Below are 16,145 nucleotides of genomic sequence, written 5' to 3' on the forward strand. Positions count from 1 at the left end.
GTTAGATGTTCAGAAATAGTCGCACTTTGGTAAAATATGAGTGAGGACAAGGCATAGCTAGCTCATAGCTAGCCAACTCCCCGTGTTAATTGAATGGAGATTTGACCGAAAATATTGGTAACGGACCACTCAGTTCTGAAGGATGCCACAATAAAACGGTACAAGCTACATTTAAAGTATCTAGAAAATTCTAGAAAATATAGTTTTGTAACATGTCCTAAATTTTTAGCCAATTTAGGTGTTTGGAAGTATTCGCACTTTTGTGTTTTAGGAAGGATATGTAAACGACAGATAACACCAAAAAATATGAAGAAATTATTTCCAAACCGTGTTAAGTCAACAATCATTATGTTGCTCATTTTCAAGAATGTTGGTTAACAATAAGCAGAGTATTGTCTCATTTCGTGAACAAAGGCCCACATACCATTGTTACCTTGCGTTTCCTTTTTAATTGGTTACCCAACTGAAACTATAATACCATCTCATTGCGATACCGCACATGTAAAACAGACACATGTGCACAACCAGAGAAGATCTGATTTAATCAGTTGAGCTGTTTTCAATGAGTGTTATCTTGGTTTAATAGCTTTTAATGGGGTTTAAGTCCTGCAAAGGTCGTGGTGAATTCTACTGTAGACATGACTGCATCATGATTATCCAATGTATGTAATAGATTGAATTGAATGTTACAATTTCATTTCTTATGACATTAGTTTCATTATAAATATGCAAACTATTTCACAAATCAATTTCTTTGCATAGGATACCACGCGATTTGCAACTACAATGACGTTTGCTGGATCTGGGTGTTACGTTAGTACATTTTTGCCACTAGTTAGAGGTTGTACAACTGTCGTACTATATCCAGTGTTTGATGTGCATACAATGGCTAAGGCGCTACAGGATGAACAGTAAGTGAAGGGCTTTAGTACATTTTATATTCAAAATACTAAGTGGATCCTATTGTATCCAGTGTTTGATGTAAGGCACTACAGGAATGAACAGTAAGTGAAGTGCTTTAGTACACTTTTTTCGTTCAACATAGTAGGAATAAGGGTACGTACTCTGGCCAGGGTTTGATGAACATACCATACTTTGATCAGCTCGAAATCGACGGGCCTTATAACTTCGCGGATTAATATCAAAATATCTAATTTTGTGAATTTCCTTGTCAGAAGCATCACGAATTATTAATTCAAGTCATATACTTTGCCTACTTTCTTTAACACACAAAATAAAAGACCAGACAGGTCAATTATAGCACTCTTAACGTTTGTCTACTTTTCGGCGTAGTGGTAAAAGCCTAACATTTCCCGCCTATTACGAGCTGATGAAACTATATACCAAAATATATAGGCAGGCCTGCAATGTACATAATCAACATTTCATAGTAAGTTATGAGTATTGAGTAATGCTATTTTGTTAAATCGATTTTAGTAGTCCTAACCTATTAATCCTTAATTGGGGTTTATATTATGCAATGTACAACAATTAATCGTCGACATGAACATGATTCATGAGTGTTGCGCTAATTAATGCTGTAGGCCTTTAAAATGTGATCCCGCCTAAACAGTTTTAAAATGTAGCCATTGTTATTTTCATATTACAGAGTAACCGATGGGTTCTTCTTTATTCATCATATCAGTGACCTCGTCGACCTACCTGAAGAAGACACATGTAATATTGCACTGAGATCAGGTAGAATCATCTACAACACTAAATCAGTAGGGCCTAGCCCTAAAACTGCACTAAAAAACTAACTTTTTTGATCAGTCGTTACGTTTACATTAAGTTTATATTACTTATACTCATAGACGGAGCGAGGTTTCTTGGCTAAAATGGAGGATCTCCCATCCCAATTTAATTTAATATATCTCAAAAAGAGGAAGTCAATGTAAACTTTTAACATATATTAGAATATAGGATCGCAACTAACTTTACTTACGCTTATTTACGATATTTGCAGCCAACGTTGACGCTTCAAGTTACAAAGTACAAATAATTATTTCAGAGGAGCATTAATTAAGAAAATTCGGGTAAAGTTTCTTGTAAGAACTGTTGAAATAAACTTATTTTACCAAATTGCATGCACAATTAAGAAGATTATTGGTTAAGAAAGCAAGCATTTCCATTTGATTTCAGCTTGTCTCAGTGGTAGTGTAGTACCACCAGTGTTGCGCCACAAAGTGACCAAATTAACCAAATATGTGACGGTATGTGACAGAAAGCCTATAAGAACTATACTGTAAGCGAATACCCCAGCAAACACAAAACGTTTTCGACATAATTCGCAAAAGGTTATAAAAGGTTGTCAGAAAACGTTTAAATGTCGGGTTATATAAAGGGTATATTAAGAGTATGAAAAGTTTTCATAACCTTAAACAACATTTTTTGATAATCTACTGCTCAGCAAACAAAAATGTTTTACAGAAAACGTTTAAATGTTGGGTTATATAAAGGGTATAAAAACGTTTTAATAACATTCCAAAAACATTCTTGAAAACTTGGTACAAAACATTCTAAACAGAATGTTATTTTGGGGTTGAAAAAATATTTTGCGAAAAATGTTTGCACAAAATATTTTCAATAACGTTTTAAAAACATTTTCATGACCTTTATATAACCCGACATTTAAATGTTATTAAAAGGTTTTGAAAAAACCATTTTAAGAACATTTCTGTGTTTGCTGGGTTCAAATGTTTTAACATAATGTTATTTTAGTATTGACACAATATTTGGCAAACATGTTTGCAAAAATAGTTTACAACAAAATTTTTTGAAAACATTTAAAAATATTGTTGTAGTGTGTTTTCATACAAAACGTTTTAAAACGTTATCATGGCCTTTATATAACCCGACATTTTAATGTTATTAAAAGGTTTTTACCTAAACCAAAAGCCAAAGTATAACTTATTTAAACGTTTTTAAAACGTTTTTGTGTTTGCTGGGACATCAAATTAATTATATGACTACGACTAACAGAAACTTGTAAATTCCATTGAGATGATATCTTTTTATCCCTATTTTTGTCTGAATCTGAATAAAGTATGCTCAACATTTATAACAAACAGAAGGAAAGTGTGAGAACCAAGTTTTGAAAATAATTATGAAAAATAAAAGAGAAAACGGTAACTTCCCAGCAAACACAAAAACGTTTTAAAAACGTTTTAAATAAGTTATAGTTTGACTTTTGGTTTAGGTAAAAACGTTTTAATAACATTAAAATGTCGGGTATATAAAGGTCGTGATAACGTTTTAAAACGTTTTTGTATGAAAACACACTACAACAATATTTTTAAATGTTTTCAAAAAATGTTATTGTAAACTATTTTTACAAACATTTTTCTCAAATATTGTGTCAATACTTAAATAACATTATGTTAAAATATTTGAACCCAGCAAACACAGAAATGTTCTTAAAATGGTTTTTTCAAAACCTTTTAATAACATTTAAATGTCGGGTTATACAAAGGTCATGAAAACGTTTTCAAAACGTTATTGAAAATATTTTGGGCAAACATTTTTCGCAAAATATTTGTTCAACTCCCAAAATAACATTCTGTTTAGAATGTTTTGTATCAAGTTTTCAAGAATGTTTTTGGAATGTTATTAAAACGTTTTTATACCCTTTATATAACCCGACATTTAAACGTTTTCTGTAAAACATTTTTGTTTGCTGAGCAGTGGATTATCAAAAAATGTTTTTTAAGTTAATTAAAACGTTTTATACTCTTAATATGCCCTTTATATAACCCGACATTTAAACGTTTTCTGACAACCTTTTATAACCTTTTGCGAATGATGTCGAAAACGTTTTGTGTTTGCTGGGTTCTTTACTCAAGCATGTCAAGATTGGAACAAGGTACCATGGGCATTCTAAAAGACATGGATTGTATTATGCCCTTGGCCATGTTTGCGATCTCAGGTTTGCCGTGCCTGTATACATAGTATAAATATTTGTACTGAATTTCACCGTAAACAAATCTTTTTTGGAATTAAGTTTTTACAGAAGTTGTAGCGCCCCCGTCCTTATTGTAGTCTTAACAACCGACAATTTCAGGTGAGCAACTTTATGTGTTGTGAACAAACGTTCAATTCTTCATTTATTTGATTACCAACACAGATGAACTTTCATGATATGTTATATTTTCTTGCACTTTTTCTAGTTCTGTCTGTTGTCGTTTTTTCTAATTTTGTATTCTGTTTTTACTTCATTGTTGTTAAGAGTTGTTTTGGGATGACAGAAATGTTGGGGACTCATTTTAGCCATCCTCTAGACCCGCCGCATGTCATAGAAAATGCTTCAGTGTTTCCCACTGCAGGAAATGAGGTAGGTGCTTCCACAACCAATCGGTAAACCTACGACAGAGAGCTATCAAATTGTCGCGTGGCAGAATAGTTCAAAAGAAATAACTCCCCCCTAAAATTACAAAATATTTCTTTGCATAACGTAACATAAGTTTCGTTGATTTGAAAAATTTAAAAACCTGTGAATTAAGAAATCATATTCCTACCCTCTCAAAGTTCTTTCTTCTCAAAATCTTATTGGTTTGGCCAAAAATAATCACATTTTCCAAAATTGATGCTTTCAGAAGCTTTCAGAAAAAGTTGCACTTTTCAGCATCCTATACATGTAATGTACAAAAACATTCTAAATACCAATGTTTTGATTGATTCAAGGGTGTTTTTGTTTTCTTTAATTTTTATGTCATATTTTCAAAGGTGAAGATAGTGGATAGCAATGACAGAATTGTACCAGTGAATACATTAGGAGAACTTCATTTCCGAGGGTTTTCTGTCTTCATGTATTATTGGGGAAATGATGAGATGACTAAGGAGACGAAACTTGCCAATGGCTGGATGCGTACGGGGTGTGTAAACAAGGTCTTTCCTTTATAGTCTGTTTATATTCCAGATCTCTTCCAACCTACATGCCATTAAGTTGGTTTAAGTTTTAATCTATTGAGAGGTTTTCAAATTGTGGGATAGGCTTTTACGACTGGCATTCATAATAATTATTAGTGGTTTTTTAGCGGGTTCGCCGTTGGACAAGTTTAGAACTGTCAAGCTTTCGTTAGGAGTAGCTCTGACTTTTACAGGAAAAAGTACCTAAGAATGAGACATGTAGGCCGCCCCTTGCCTGCTGATGGCTCTGAAAAGAGCCGTTCACTGAATACTGCCCCTTGTCAACACAAAACAAGCAGATCTCGCCTATCTTTTGATTTAAAAGGTTGAAGTGGCTCTGCCGTTCACTGAAGACTGTCCCTTGTCGACATAAATTAAGCAGACCTCACCTATCTGCTAATTTTAAAGGTTTGGTGGTGGATCTGAAAAGAGCCGTTCATTGAATATTGCCCTTGTCTAAAGAAAACAAGCAGGCCTCGCCTATCTGCTTGTTTCATAGCCATCAGTAGGCAAGGGCGGCCTAACATGTCTCATTCTTAGGTACTTTGTCCTGAAGGAGAGGTTTTCAGTTTATTTATTTATTTATTTATTTATTTATTTTTTTTTTTATTTATTTAACATGGGGTGACCAATCAATGTACTGGTACTGTTCTCTCTTGGTTCCTAGGTGATACAAATTAAACTCACACCCCTACATTATTTTTGACCTTATGGGATAATTAATTCATCGATTATTCAAAATACAGGGATTTGGCGAAAATGGATGAAGACGGTTACATTCGGATACTTGGGCGAATCAAGGTTGGTTGGTTTATAATATTCCTCTATGCGTGCTAGATATATGAGTAGAACCACACTTAGTCCAAAGTCATTTGATTTAATATTACATAGTCGACCAAAACACTTCAGTTCAATTACCTTTTGGCCACTTGTAATACGTTGCCCCACTAAATTGTGGTAATATTTAATTAGTATGGCATACAGGGGAAAGAAGAATTACGCATCGCACACTAGAACATTTAAACATGAATTTACAAATGGAAACATGACATGCATAGGCAGGTATTTCAGAGTAAAAAAAATCCGGACATACCTGCCTGTGCGGGGACTTGAACCCCCAGACCTCTCGCTTGTCGAGCGAGTGCTCTATCACTGAGCTACACAGACTGTCCCTGATAAACAGTACTCAAGTCTGGTACTTATGGATATGAGCAGTCAGGGGAAACAGTACAAACATCACATTGCATACCAGTGTACGAGATCAATTAATGATACTTACCCGCCAGCCTAATATAATCATACAAACAAGGGAAGAGGCTTACGCATCATTCATTCATTCATTCATTCATTCATTCATTCATTCATTCATTCATTCATTCGTTCATTCATTCATTCACTCATTCATTCATTCATTCATTCATTCATTCATTTTATTTTCATCATCATCAATACATATATAATCAGCATAACAGAGATAAGCAATGTGGAAAATAATGATGTGATGAGGTAGATGCATTACAAAGCCAAAGGCCTGAAAGACAATGCATCACATTTACATTGAATAATAAGTTTAACTATTTACACAAGAAAGAAAAATAAGTAAAAACAGAAACGAGACAACACGGAACCCAACTTGAATGTCACTTATATACATTAACCAGGCAAATTAATGCTAAAATTTTTATAAGTAGCAAGTAACTTGCACAATAGAGTAACAGAAACATTACAAGTATGCGAAAATCAAGAGTTAGTGATCACCTTTAATGATTCTAATAATACCAGTTTTGAATTTGGAGATGCAATTTGCTTCTTTGACTTCCTTTGGTAAGCTATTCCATAGCCTAGGTCCAAGTGACAAAACATTATTAAGTCGATGGACCTCGGCCCGATAATTATCTTTATCTCTTGTATCATAATTAGGGATAGACTTCATGTTGATGAAAATATTATCAAAAGATCTTGGTAATAGACACTTGTGGTGTTTATACATAAATAGACCCAATTCCTTATTATAGAGTTGATACACATCAAGAATATTAAATTTTTCAAACAATGGCTTTGTGTGACACACAGACTTGTACCCGAGTCCAGCTTGTCCGAGTCCGAGCCGAGCCGAGTCCATTAGTATCCGAGTCCGAGCCAAGTCCGAGTCCTTTTGTGTCCGAGTCCGGACTCGAGTCCAAGTCCGGGGGTGCCGAGTCCGAGCCAAGTCCGAGTCCAACAAAAATAAGACCCGAGTCTGGACTCGAGTCCGGACTCGGTCAGAGTCCATGCCCAGAGGTGGGGGGGGTCATTCAACGTTAATGTGACCTGTATCTGCCTACTGGCATTGCTTAGTAGGAGCCTATTTGTACAAAAATGGGTAATTAAGGTATAACAAGATGAAAAAGGGTAATTGGGTATAACATTTTTAAAGAAGGGGTCATTTGGTATAACATTTTTTTTTTAAATGGGTCATTATTTCCATAAAATGGAGCAAAATTTTATATTTTGTTTCTAATTTGAAAATTTACAATACAAATTTACTGAAAAAATGAAAATGTCAAAGATTCCGCATAATTTTATGGCATTTTGATGATAAAATTGTAGAAAAAGAAGGTCAGTGGTCAAAGGTCACTCACTACACCATAGCACACACCGCTTTCCCTATACATTGTACACACCCACCCTACCAAACCCCACCTCACACAGTTGACATTTTAAAGACTCATCTCAATCCAAGTCAACCAACCAACCAACCGTACACACAATACTTCAAAGACCCATACATACCTGAACGTATGTATCAGATCACCTGTATCAGACAGCAGTCATGTGGGGAAATTTGTGTGTGGGGGTGTGTGTGGCACACTACATGTAAACTTTTGCGCCCAGGGACTAGTAAGCATACATGTACATGTAAATGAATTGCAATGTATTCAAAATTTGAAATTATACATTACAGAAATATAAGATCATCATCATCATCATCATCACCTACGTCATCATCGTTATCATCATTGTCATAAATAATAATACTAACAGAAATTCACCTGTAATTCTAAACATCTTTTCAAAATTGTCCCACACAAATAAATGTTCAGTGAGTGGCACACACAAACCACTATGGATGGGAACCATTTTACTGAGTGGGAGCTGAAATGTAGGGTCCAGTGTGCATGTTTCTCTCTTTCAAGAGTTTAATTTTAATGGATTGGAAAGTTCTATGAAAGAACTCTTAGATATTTTTTTGTAGTCCAAATATTTAATAAAATTATGCATTTAATTAATTATCAATTATTTCATTAATGATATAAATAATATGATTCTGCCAAGTGACAGATAAATCTAAATAATTTGGTGGATATGTAGGATATATGACAGATCACAGATTGCCAAATTAAGTAAAGTCAACAAATTTGAGATCTATTTTGACATTTTTAGATAATCATTTCACATTTTACATGCATTTAATTGGACTGGACTCAGACCGGACTCGGCTTCGAGTCCGAGTCCTTTTGTGTCCGAGTCCGAGCCGAGCCGAGTCTTTTTGTGTCCGAGTCCAAGCCAAGTCCGAGTCCAACATAAAGTGGACTCGAGTCCGGACTCGAGTCCGAGTCCGGACTCGAACGATACATCACTGGTGACACAAATAGGAGCTGTTAGAGATGACCCCTTTTTGATGTTTTACACGTCTATCCAAAATATTTTTATTGGCATTGCCCCACAATATTACCGTAAGTTAAGAATGGTAAGATAAGGGTACAGAACAACTGGTACATGTTGGGTTTTGGTAAGAAATGTTTGAGTTTGTTCAGTAACCAATATTCTTACAGGACGTCTTAGATATACTATTTATATGCGACCTCCATGTGAGGTTATGATCTAGAGTAATACCAAGAAATTTTGCATCATATACACGTGTTAACTTACATCCATCAAGATATATTTGATAATCATTGGTAATGTCATTAGTCTGATGAGGTGTTCCAAAGAACATAAGATTTGTCTTGGTGGCATTTAAAGACAGTTTGGTATATTTGAACCCATTTACAACCTCTTTTAACTCTCCATTCATAGTATCACATAATTATTGTATATTACTATCAGAATAGCATACTGTTGTGTCATCAGCAAACAATATAAGTGAGAAAAGTGTTGATGTGTTACATGTATCATTCATATATATAATAAAAAGAAGAGGACCAAGAATAGACCCTTGCACACCGACATCGCCTGGCTAATAATTATTTGGTGCAGCAGTGACATTAAAATGAATACACGGGATCGATACACGTGAATTGCTATGCACGATTTTGATATCAGACGAAAATCTTCGGATACTGAGTTAGAAAATGATGAATATCTCCCGTAAATGAATTTTTCTCAAGAAACCAGATGTGGTCTCATACACTTGAAAATACGTGTTGAACAGATATTATAGTCGTTAGCGTGCGTTTTGAAAATTGGCCGTGCGCTTTGAACTCAAAATTTGACCAAAACTCTCAATTTTATATTGCGTTGGTCCTGTATCATGGTATGGACTACAGCGCGCAGCAGGCTATAGCGGCACTCACTCAAGTGGAGAGAGTATAACCATTGACCGCAATATCGTATACAAGCTTGCTCACAGAGCGAGAAATCAATTACCCCGTCTAAGTTGTGGTAGCCTTAGTCAGGTCACTTCGCTAATAATATGCATCTCATAAGGTCCGAATAAAATGGTCATGGGTGGCTGTGGATTCAACCTACCATGGCGATTTCTACTATGAAGATATCGGGGCGATGTCACTGTGCCTTGTGGCACTCCACAAAGTACAAGGATGATTGAGCACCATTAAAGGATACAAATTGTTTTCTGTTTGCCAGGTAGTTTTCAAACCATTTATGATATACACCACGAAAACCATAATGATATAGTTTGTGTAATAAAATTTCATTGTTGATGGTATAAAAAGCTTTCGATAAATCCATAAATATACCAGCAGTGCACATATTATCATCAATAGCATTATTTACATCTTTAATAAAATCCAATACCGCCATATATATATGTTGAATGATTATGGCGAAACCCATACTGTCTGTTGTAAAGAATCTCGTTGGCATCTAAAAAGGTACAACATCTGTATAATTCTTTCTAGAATCTTGGAAAAACAAGGCAACACAGATACAGGCCTGTATTTATATACAATGATTCAGGAGATTCTTTCTTATAAATTAACACAACCTATGCTATTTTTAAGGTATCTGGCACAATTCCATCTGAGAGTGACTTATTGAATATTCATTTCAACGGATACACAATCTCAGCTGCAACCACTTTTACTAAGTCAGATTTTACAAGGTCATGACCCGGGCTTTTCCTGTTACCCAGTTTTTTGATGACTTTCAAGATTTCATTTTCATCTGTTGGTTGGAAAAAACATGTAGAGTTACAACTATTAGCTAGGTACTGGTTAAAATATTTACCTTGATGTTTGATTGTTCCAGCTAATGTTGGTCCAATGCTGGCTAAAAACTCTAAAATTGGCTAAAAAACTTTAAATTGTTTGCAATTTCGTTAGGCTCAGTATAGGTCTTATCATCCACTGGATGTATGGTATCTTTAAGTCCTTGTGTTTCTAGTTCAAAATCATATTTTGCCCCAAAATAGTTTTATCATTTTGTTCCTCTTTTTACTTTGTCCTAGAGCATTAGTTCTGTTGATTTCAACAATCCTAATGTTATTCGGCCATATTGCCTTGCCTTTTTTGTCGATGTCTGCATGTTGTCCAAATGACTTTTGTCCCTTTTATCATCTTTATGGTGGAATGAAAACAATTATTATAGGCCTATGCTATTAAAAGATTGAATGAACAAGTGCAATGAAATAATGGTTATAAAATGATTTCAAAACAACACTGACAAGATGCTGACTTGGCAAGATAATTATCTCGCCATCTGGATTTCATGGCATGGCACTTAAAACGTTCTGTATCTTTGGCTTATTTGATAGGATATTATCATCAAGGCAGCATGTAATCTGTCGCCAATGGAGCTAGAAGGAATCTTATACAAACATCCCGATATTGTCAAAGCGTTGGTACGTACGTATACTTTGTGATCGATGATTTATTAAGTAAACATCTTAATTTTTTTTAAATTGTAAGTGGCATATAAAACTAAAATATTTAATAATGTACTAAAAGATTATCTGAAGTATAATGAATGATTTCAGTAACAAGTTAAGTAATTTCAAACAAATGATATGGGGCCCTGCCAATCTAGCTGTTTGACGGAGAATGCTTGTAGCCGACTGATGATGATGATGATGATTTGGGCCTGTACTATTGAAGTGCAATGTGCAAAAAAAGGATTCAGTGGATATTTCAAACAGTCTACAAAATAATTAAACAATAATATTATCAGCTTATCACATTAATTGCTGCTGACATTACTTCTGTGTTATTCTTTGATACTGTTCAGGTGGCAGGGGTCCCTGATTCAAGAACTGGGGAAGAAGTTTGTGCTTGTATAGTGTAAGTATTACAATAATAAAACTTAAGAGTAAGCGATAGTTGCCACCTTTTTGGAGAGAAATGTGTAAAAAGTTGATTAATCTAAAAAAGAAAAGAAGGAAGAATGTTTTATGAAGATAAATTAACTGTTGCTTAAAAATTTACAGCTTAAGCAGAATGTTACCAAACGTAATAAATGAACAAAATATGAATATGCCTAGTTAATAGGCCCCTAGTTGTCATGTTCATAGTAAATAGAAATTAATTAAACAACATAACTCCTGCTCCTATCTTATGTTTTACTTTGAGCAACAAAGAGTTCTCAAGCTCTGACAAAAAAATTATATTCAAAAACAGGAAGAGGCCTGGAAGTTCTGTCACTGAGGAGGAAATCAAGTCATTCTGCCAAGGAAAGGTAAATAAATTAAAAAAATGAGTATGTAAATTCGCAATTTCTCATTGATGAAAGGAGGAGAATTTTATTCAAAATTTTGTTGAGCAATTTGAAATTTCTCGAAAAGCAGCATCTTAAAGCCACAATGTATGATTTTTTTTTAAATGAAAATCGGCTATTTTAATTTTTCAAACCAGAATGTTTGTTTTCATCTCGGGGTTACTATTTGTTTCAGGATTATGATATGAACAATTCGGTAAGGTCGATGTTGGCAATAACCATACAACATGTTTTTCTCTGTTTTCTGCCCGAACGACATTTTAAATTATTCGTGAAAGTGAAACAAAAATATTATAATTTTTTGCTACAGGTATATTCACTGCTGAATCCCAAATATGTTCTGTTTGTCGACACATTACCAACAACAGAAACAGGAAAAGTAAGTGAAGAGATTGCTCTTTCTTTCTTTCTTTTTCTTTCTTTCTTTCTTTCTTTCTTTCTTTCTTTCTTTCTTTCTTTCTTTCTTTCTTTCTTTCTTTTTCTTTCTTTCTTTCTTTCTTTCTTTCTTTCTTTCTTTCTTTCTTTCTTTCTTTCTTTCTTTCTTTCTTACTTTCTTTCTTTCTTTCTTTCTTTCTTTCTTTCTTTCTTTCTTTCTTTCTTTCTTTCTTACGACATAGATCGACATGACATGGACCTACACATGGCAGTTTTGCCACAATTGGTAAACGATCAGCGAATATATTTAATGTATTTGAAATGATGCGGGTGGGTGGTAATAACTGTACATAAACGGCTTAAGTCTGCTTGTGTGATTGTGATAACTCAACCGCACATTTGGGCTGTATCTGAACAAAAGGTGCCACCTTCATGACCATGGGCGCTTCCATATGACTTTCTTTATTAAGTATTGACAGTCGCCTATCGGCTAAAACGATAATATCAGCATATTAGTTGCCAATTTAATGTCAGAAACCTTTATTAAGAGTTTGTCGACAATTGAAATCGCTTCAAAGAAACAATGTATCTTCATGTTTATTACATGTGTAACCTTCTTGGTAACAAAATTAACACATTACCATGATTACGCATTTTTTCATGTTAGAGCAGTAATTGCTATAGAAATAGACAATTGAATACATGAATACAAAAGCCACCTAAGTCCATGCGAAGTTATTTTGAGAGAAAAACCCGTGTATCATTTTAATTCCTTCAGTTAGATTTACCTGGTCAATATGGTAAGTTTTACGTGCAAATGAGTGGATTAAACTGTATTAGGTATGACGATTAGCATTTCAGGGACTTCGTGGGGTTCATTTTAAATTTTGGACTTAGGTGGTTTTTGAATCATATACAAAGACAACAATGTTAGAATGAGATTACCACTAGTAAGATAATACAAAATAAAGCACACGGGTATGTATAATGTTGATAAGCATTCTGCCATGTAATATAAACCACACACTTTCTTTTATTAAACCAATTTTTTGTTCAAAAGTCATTCTCTAGCAATGAATGTGTTACAAGTGGACTTTTATACATACTGGATTTCAATCAATGTGTTACAAGACTCAAATCATGGAATTGGGTGATTCTTTCATACATGCTATTTTTCACATGCCCAATAGACACAGAGAATGAATTTGAGTTGTTCTTTCATGCATATGACAGGCCTATGTATAGCAACAATTTCCCATGCTTAACTCAATTTGGCCAAAGTATGGACTTAGGTGGCTTTTGTATTCATATATTCAATTGTTTTTCTACTCACGTTATGCGCTTCTTCTTATTGTCTTGCCAGTTTTCCCGCAAAAGAATGTCTGAGATAGCACAGAAGACGCTGAACCTAAAGACGGAATAAATGAAACAACCATGCATCGAGTAGCATGGTCAGATGATAGCGCTTGAGGTGAACAAACCTTCTAACGAAAATGGAAACAATTGCTTGTCAGATGCAAATTCTGCAAGTTTTGTGAAAGGATTGAAGAATAAGAGCTGGTAATGCCACAGAGCATTATTTTGGTAAAACTTACGCTGAAAAGAATAATCCAAAATGAAATGAATGGACGCAAACAGCTCACTCAATCAGAGTGTTATTATGCAGTTTATGCGATGAAACAAAACGAATCATCAGGCCTATCTTAAAACTTGAATTGGCGATCTTATTATACGACCTCAAAAAGTTACAAGGAGTGCGTTGTGTTGTTTTATGTTAATGACATTTCCCAGAAACAAAATGTTCACCAATGGCGATGTGGGGTTAATGAAATCTGAAATTTAAACAATCTTGTTGTGGATTTTTTCACCTACATTTTGCAGATTCAAAATACATTTAAGGATTGAGAGTGGAGGACCAATCATTTTTTAGATTTTTAAATCATGCATCTATTATTTTATACCTGCATGTAGATGTGAATTTTAAATATTTCAGATTTAGATCTACATCTAAAAATGGATTGACCAGTCTATAATCACATTCATATAAATTATATTAAGATGTACGTGTTTTGTAAACATTTCCTCTAATACCTATGTTGGAAATCACCAGATAAAGTATTACTGTAAAAGCTATATTAGAGATTATAGTTAAAGGCCCATTCAGTGATTTGCTCATCTGGACGATCGTAGAAATCATCAAAATTCAGATATTGGTACCGTTGTCATTGTCATAGATGTGCTAACATTGCCTGCCAGTGGTTCAGCCAAAAGCCGTGTACTGACAGTATCTAAATTACCTACATGTATTTGAATGGGGCTTCAACTTCGTCAGTACTGCTGCTTTCTTCGTTTTTGCCAACTTTGTCATTTCAAAAATACCAAATGACAATTTGAATGACTTCCTTCACTTTTACGCAATCTATAAACAATTTTTTTTACACTTGCGCTGGGATCACTGAATGGGTCTTTAAGGTTAGAATCAGAATTTATGATTAGAAATTATGCTAGATTTTAGCCTAAGGGTAGAACTTAAAGTGGGAAGTTAATAGTATTCATTTTAATTAGTATATTGTTGATATCTATATTTTAAACTTATTTTACATTCTAGATCTTCTGTTACAAAATCCAGCATATCGTATATGGAATTTTTAGTATTAATGTCCTGGTGGATAGCAAGTTATAAATTCGCATGCAACTTGCATTTGTACAGATTAAGTTTTAATACAAATATAAATGTATGAAGGAATAATTTGCTTCATATTTTTATCAATGCAAGTTAAACACATTTGTGTTCTTGCTTAATTAGTTTTAAGGGTATAGATTATAAAAAATATAGACCAAACAAACATATTCTTGTTTATGCTTTCATATGTAGTCTTTCAACCCCCCTTTGGCACTGATACCCCCCCCCCCTTTGGCACTATAGGGAGGGGGTATCAGGCGCGTCCATGGACTCACAAAAAGCACCCTAAACAAGTATTTCTTAGACTGAAATTTGCACCCCTAAACAAGTATAAGTAGCGCGATTTGCTGCCCTAAACAAGTAGTTGTCTTTTCCCTAACCCTAAACAAGTAATTGATGCAATTATTAATATTACCTCTTAACAAGTAAACAAACACACAGAAATCGGTACTGCCTTGGTCAATTTTGGAAATAACTTGTTTAGGTGACAATTAATCAAGCCCAGCAGGCTTCAACAAATTTTATTTTCTTACCCGATCGAGCATACAATAGTCATTCACAGCATCTTGCGAATGGTAGTGACCTTTGGCAAAAACTGCATTGCTCATTTCATAGCGAGCGTGTAGAAGAATTCAAATATCACAGATATACTTTTGTAGGTACTGTAGTTCTTGAGTTATGCTCTAAAGTGGGCTGAAACAACACTTTTGTAAAACGTATATAACTCATTAACAACAATAAATTAAGTCTTCAAAGTATAGGATATGTAGTATGAACTTTTACAAAACATTAAGGTGTTATTTTTCAATAATATATTGATCTATATAATGAAAAACTTTTTTGTTTGGTTGCTTCGACCAACAATACCCTATAAAATAAACATTTCATTCGCTACTGTTTGTTTCTTGTGGAAAATCATGCGCATTTTATGTGAAATTTTGTCCGTAAAGCACGCGATTTGCGTATTTTTAGGGATTCAATCATGTTTCACCGTTGTTCATCACCGATTAACAACGATGCGTCAGCGTCGTCTGAGTGGTTTACTTCGCGAGGGCTGCCCGAGCGAAGTAAACCACGCAGACGCGCCGGACGCCCAACAACGAAACAAGCTAAAGATGTCTAATTCACATGATTCTTTCATTTCAACGGAATGTCCGTTTGTCATTGCCACTCAACCTTACAAGAAGATCTCGGTATTTCTCTGCTGATTATAGCAATAAAACTAAAGAATAAAGTGGTAATATTTAGC

At 34.4% G+C, this 16,145-nt stretch overlaps 1 protein-coding gene across 1 annotated transcript; it reads left to right on the top strand.

Moving 5' to 3' along the window:
- Positions 1 to 767: 767 nt before the first annotated feature.
- On the top strand, positions 768 to 14,028 carry LOC140166525 (medium-chain acyl-CoA ligase ACSF2, mitochondrial-like). Its single transcript, XM_072190011.1, has 11 exons — positions 768 to 911; positions 1,610 to 1,698; positions 2,143 to 2,213; positions 4,226 to 4,330; positions 4,723 to 4,871; positions 5,652 to 5,706; positions 10,883 to 10,969; positions 11,353 to 11,405; positions 11,742 to 11,799; positions 12,149 to 12,217; positions 13,577 to 14,028. The coding sequence occupies exons 1-11, from the start codon at positions 787 to 789 to the stop codon at positions 13,634 to 13,636; spliced, it is 921 nt and encodes a 306-aa protein (XP_072046112.1). The 5' UTR covers positions 768 to 786; the 3' UTR covers positions 13,637 to 14,028.
- The last annotated feature ends 2,117 nt before the right edge of the window (positions 14,029 to 16,145 follow it).

This window comes from Amphiura filiformis, chromosome 1 (assembly GCF_039555335.1).
Source record: "Amphiura filiformis chromosome 1, Afil_fr2py, whole genome shotgun sequence".
Taxonomy (NCBI): domain Eukaryota; kingdom Metazoa; phylum Echinodermata; class Ophiuroidea; order Amphilepidida; family Amphiuridae; genus Amphiura; species Amphiura filiformis.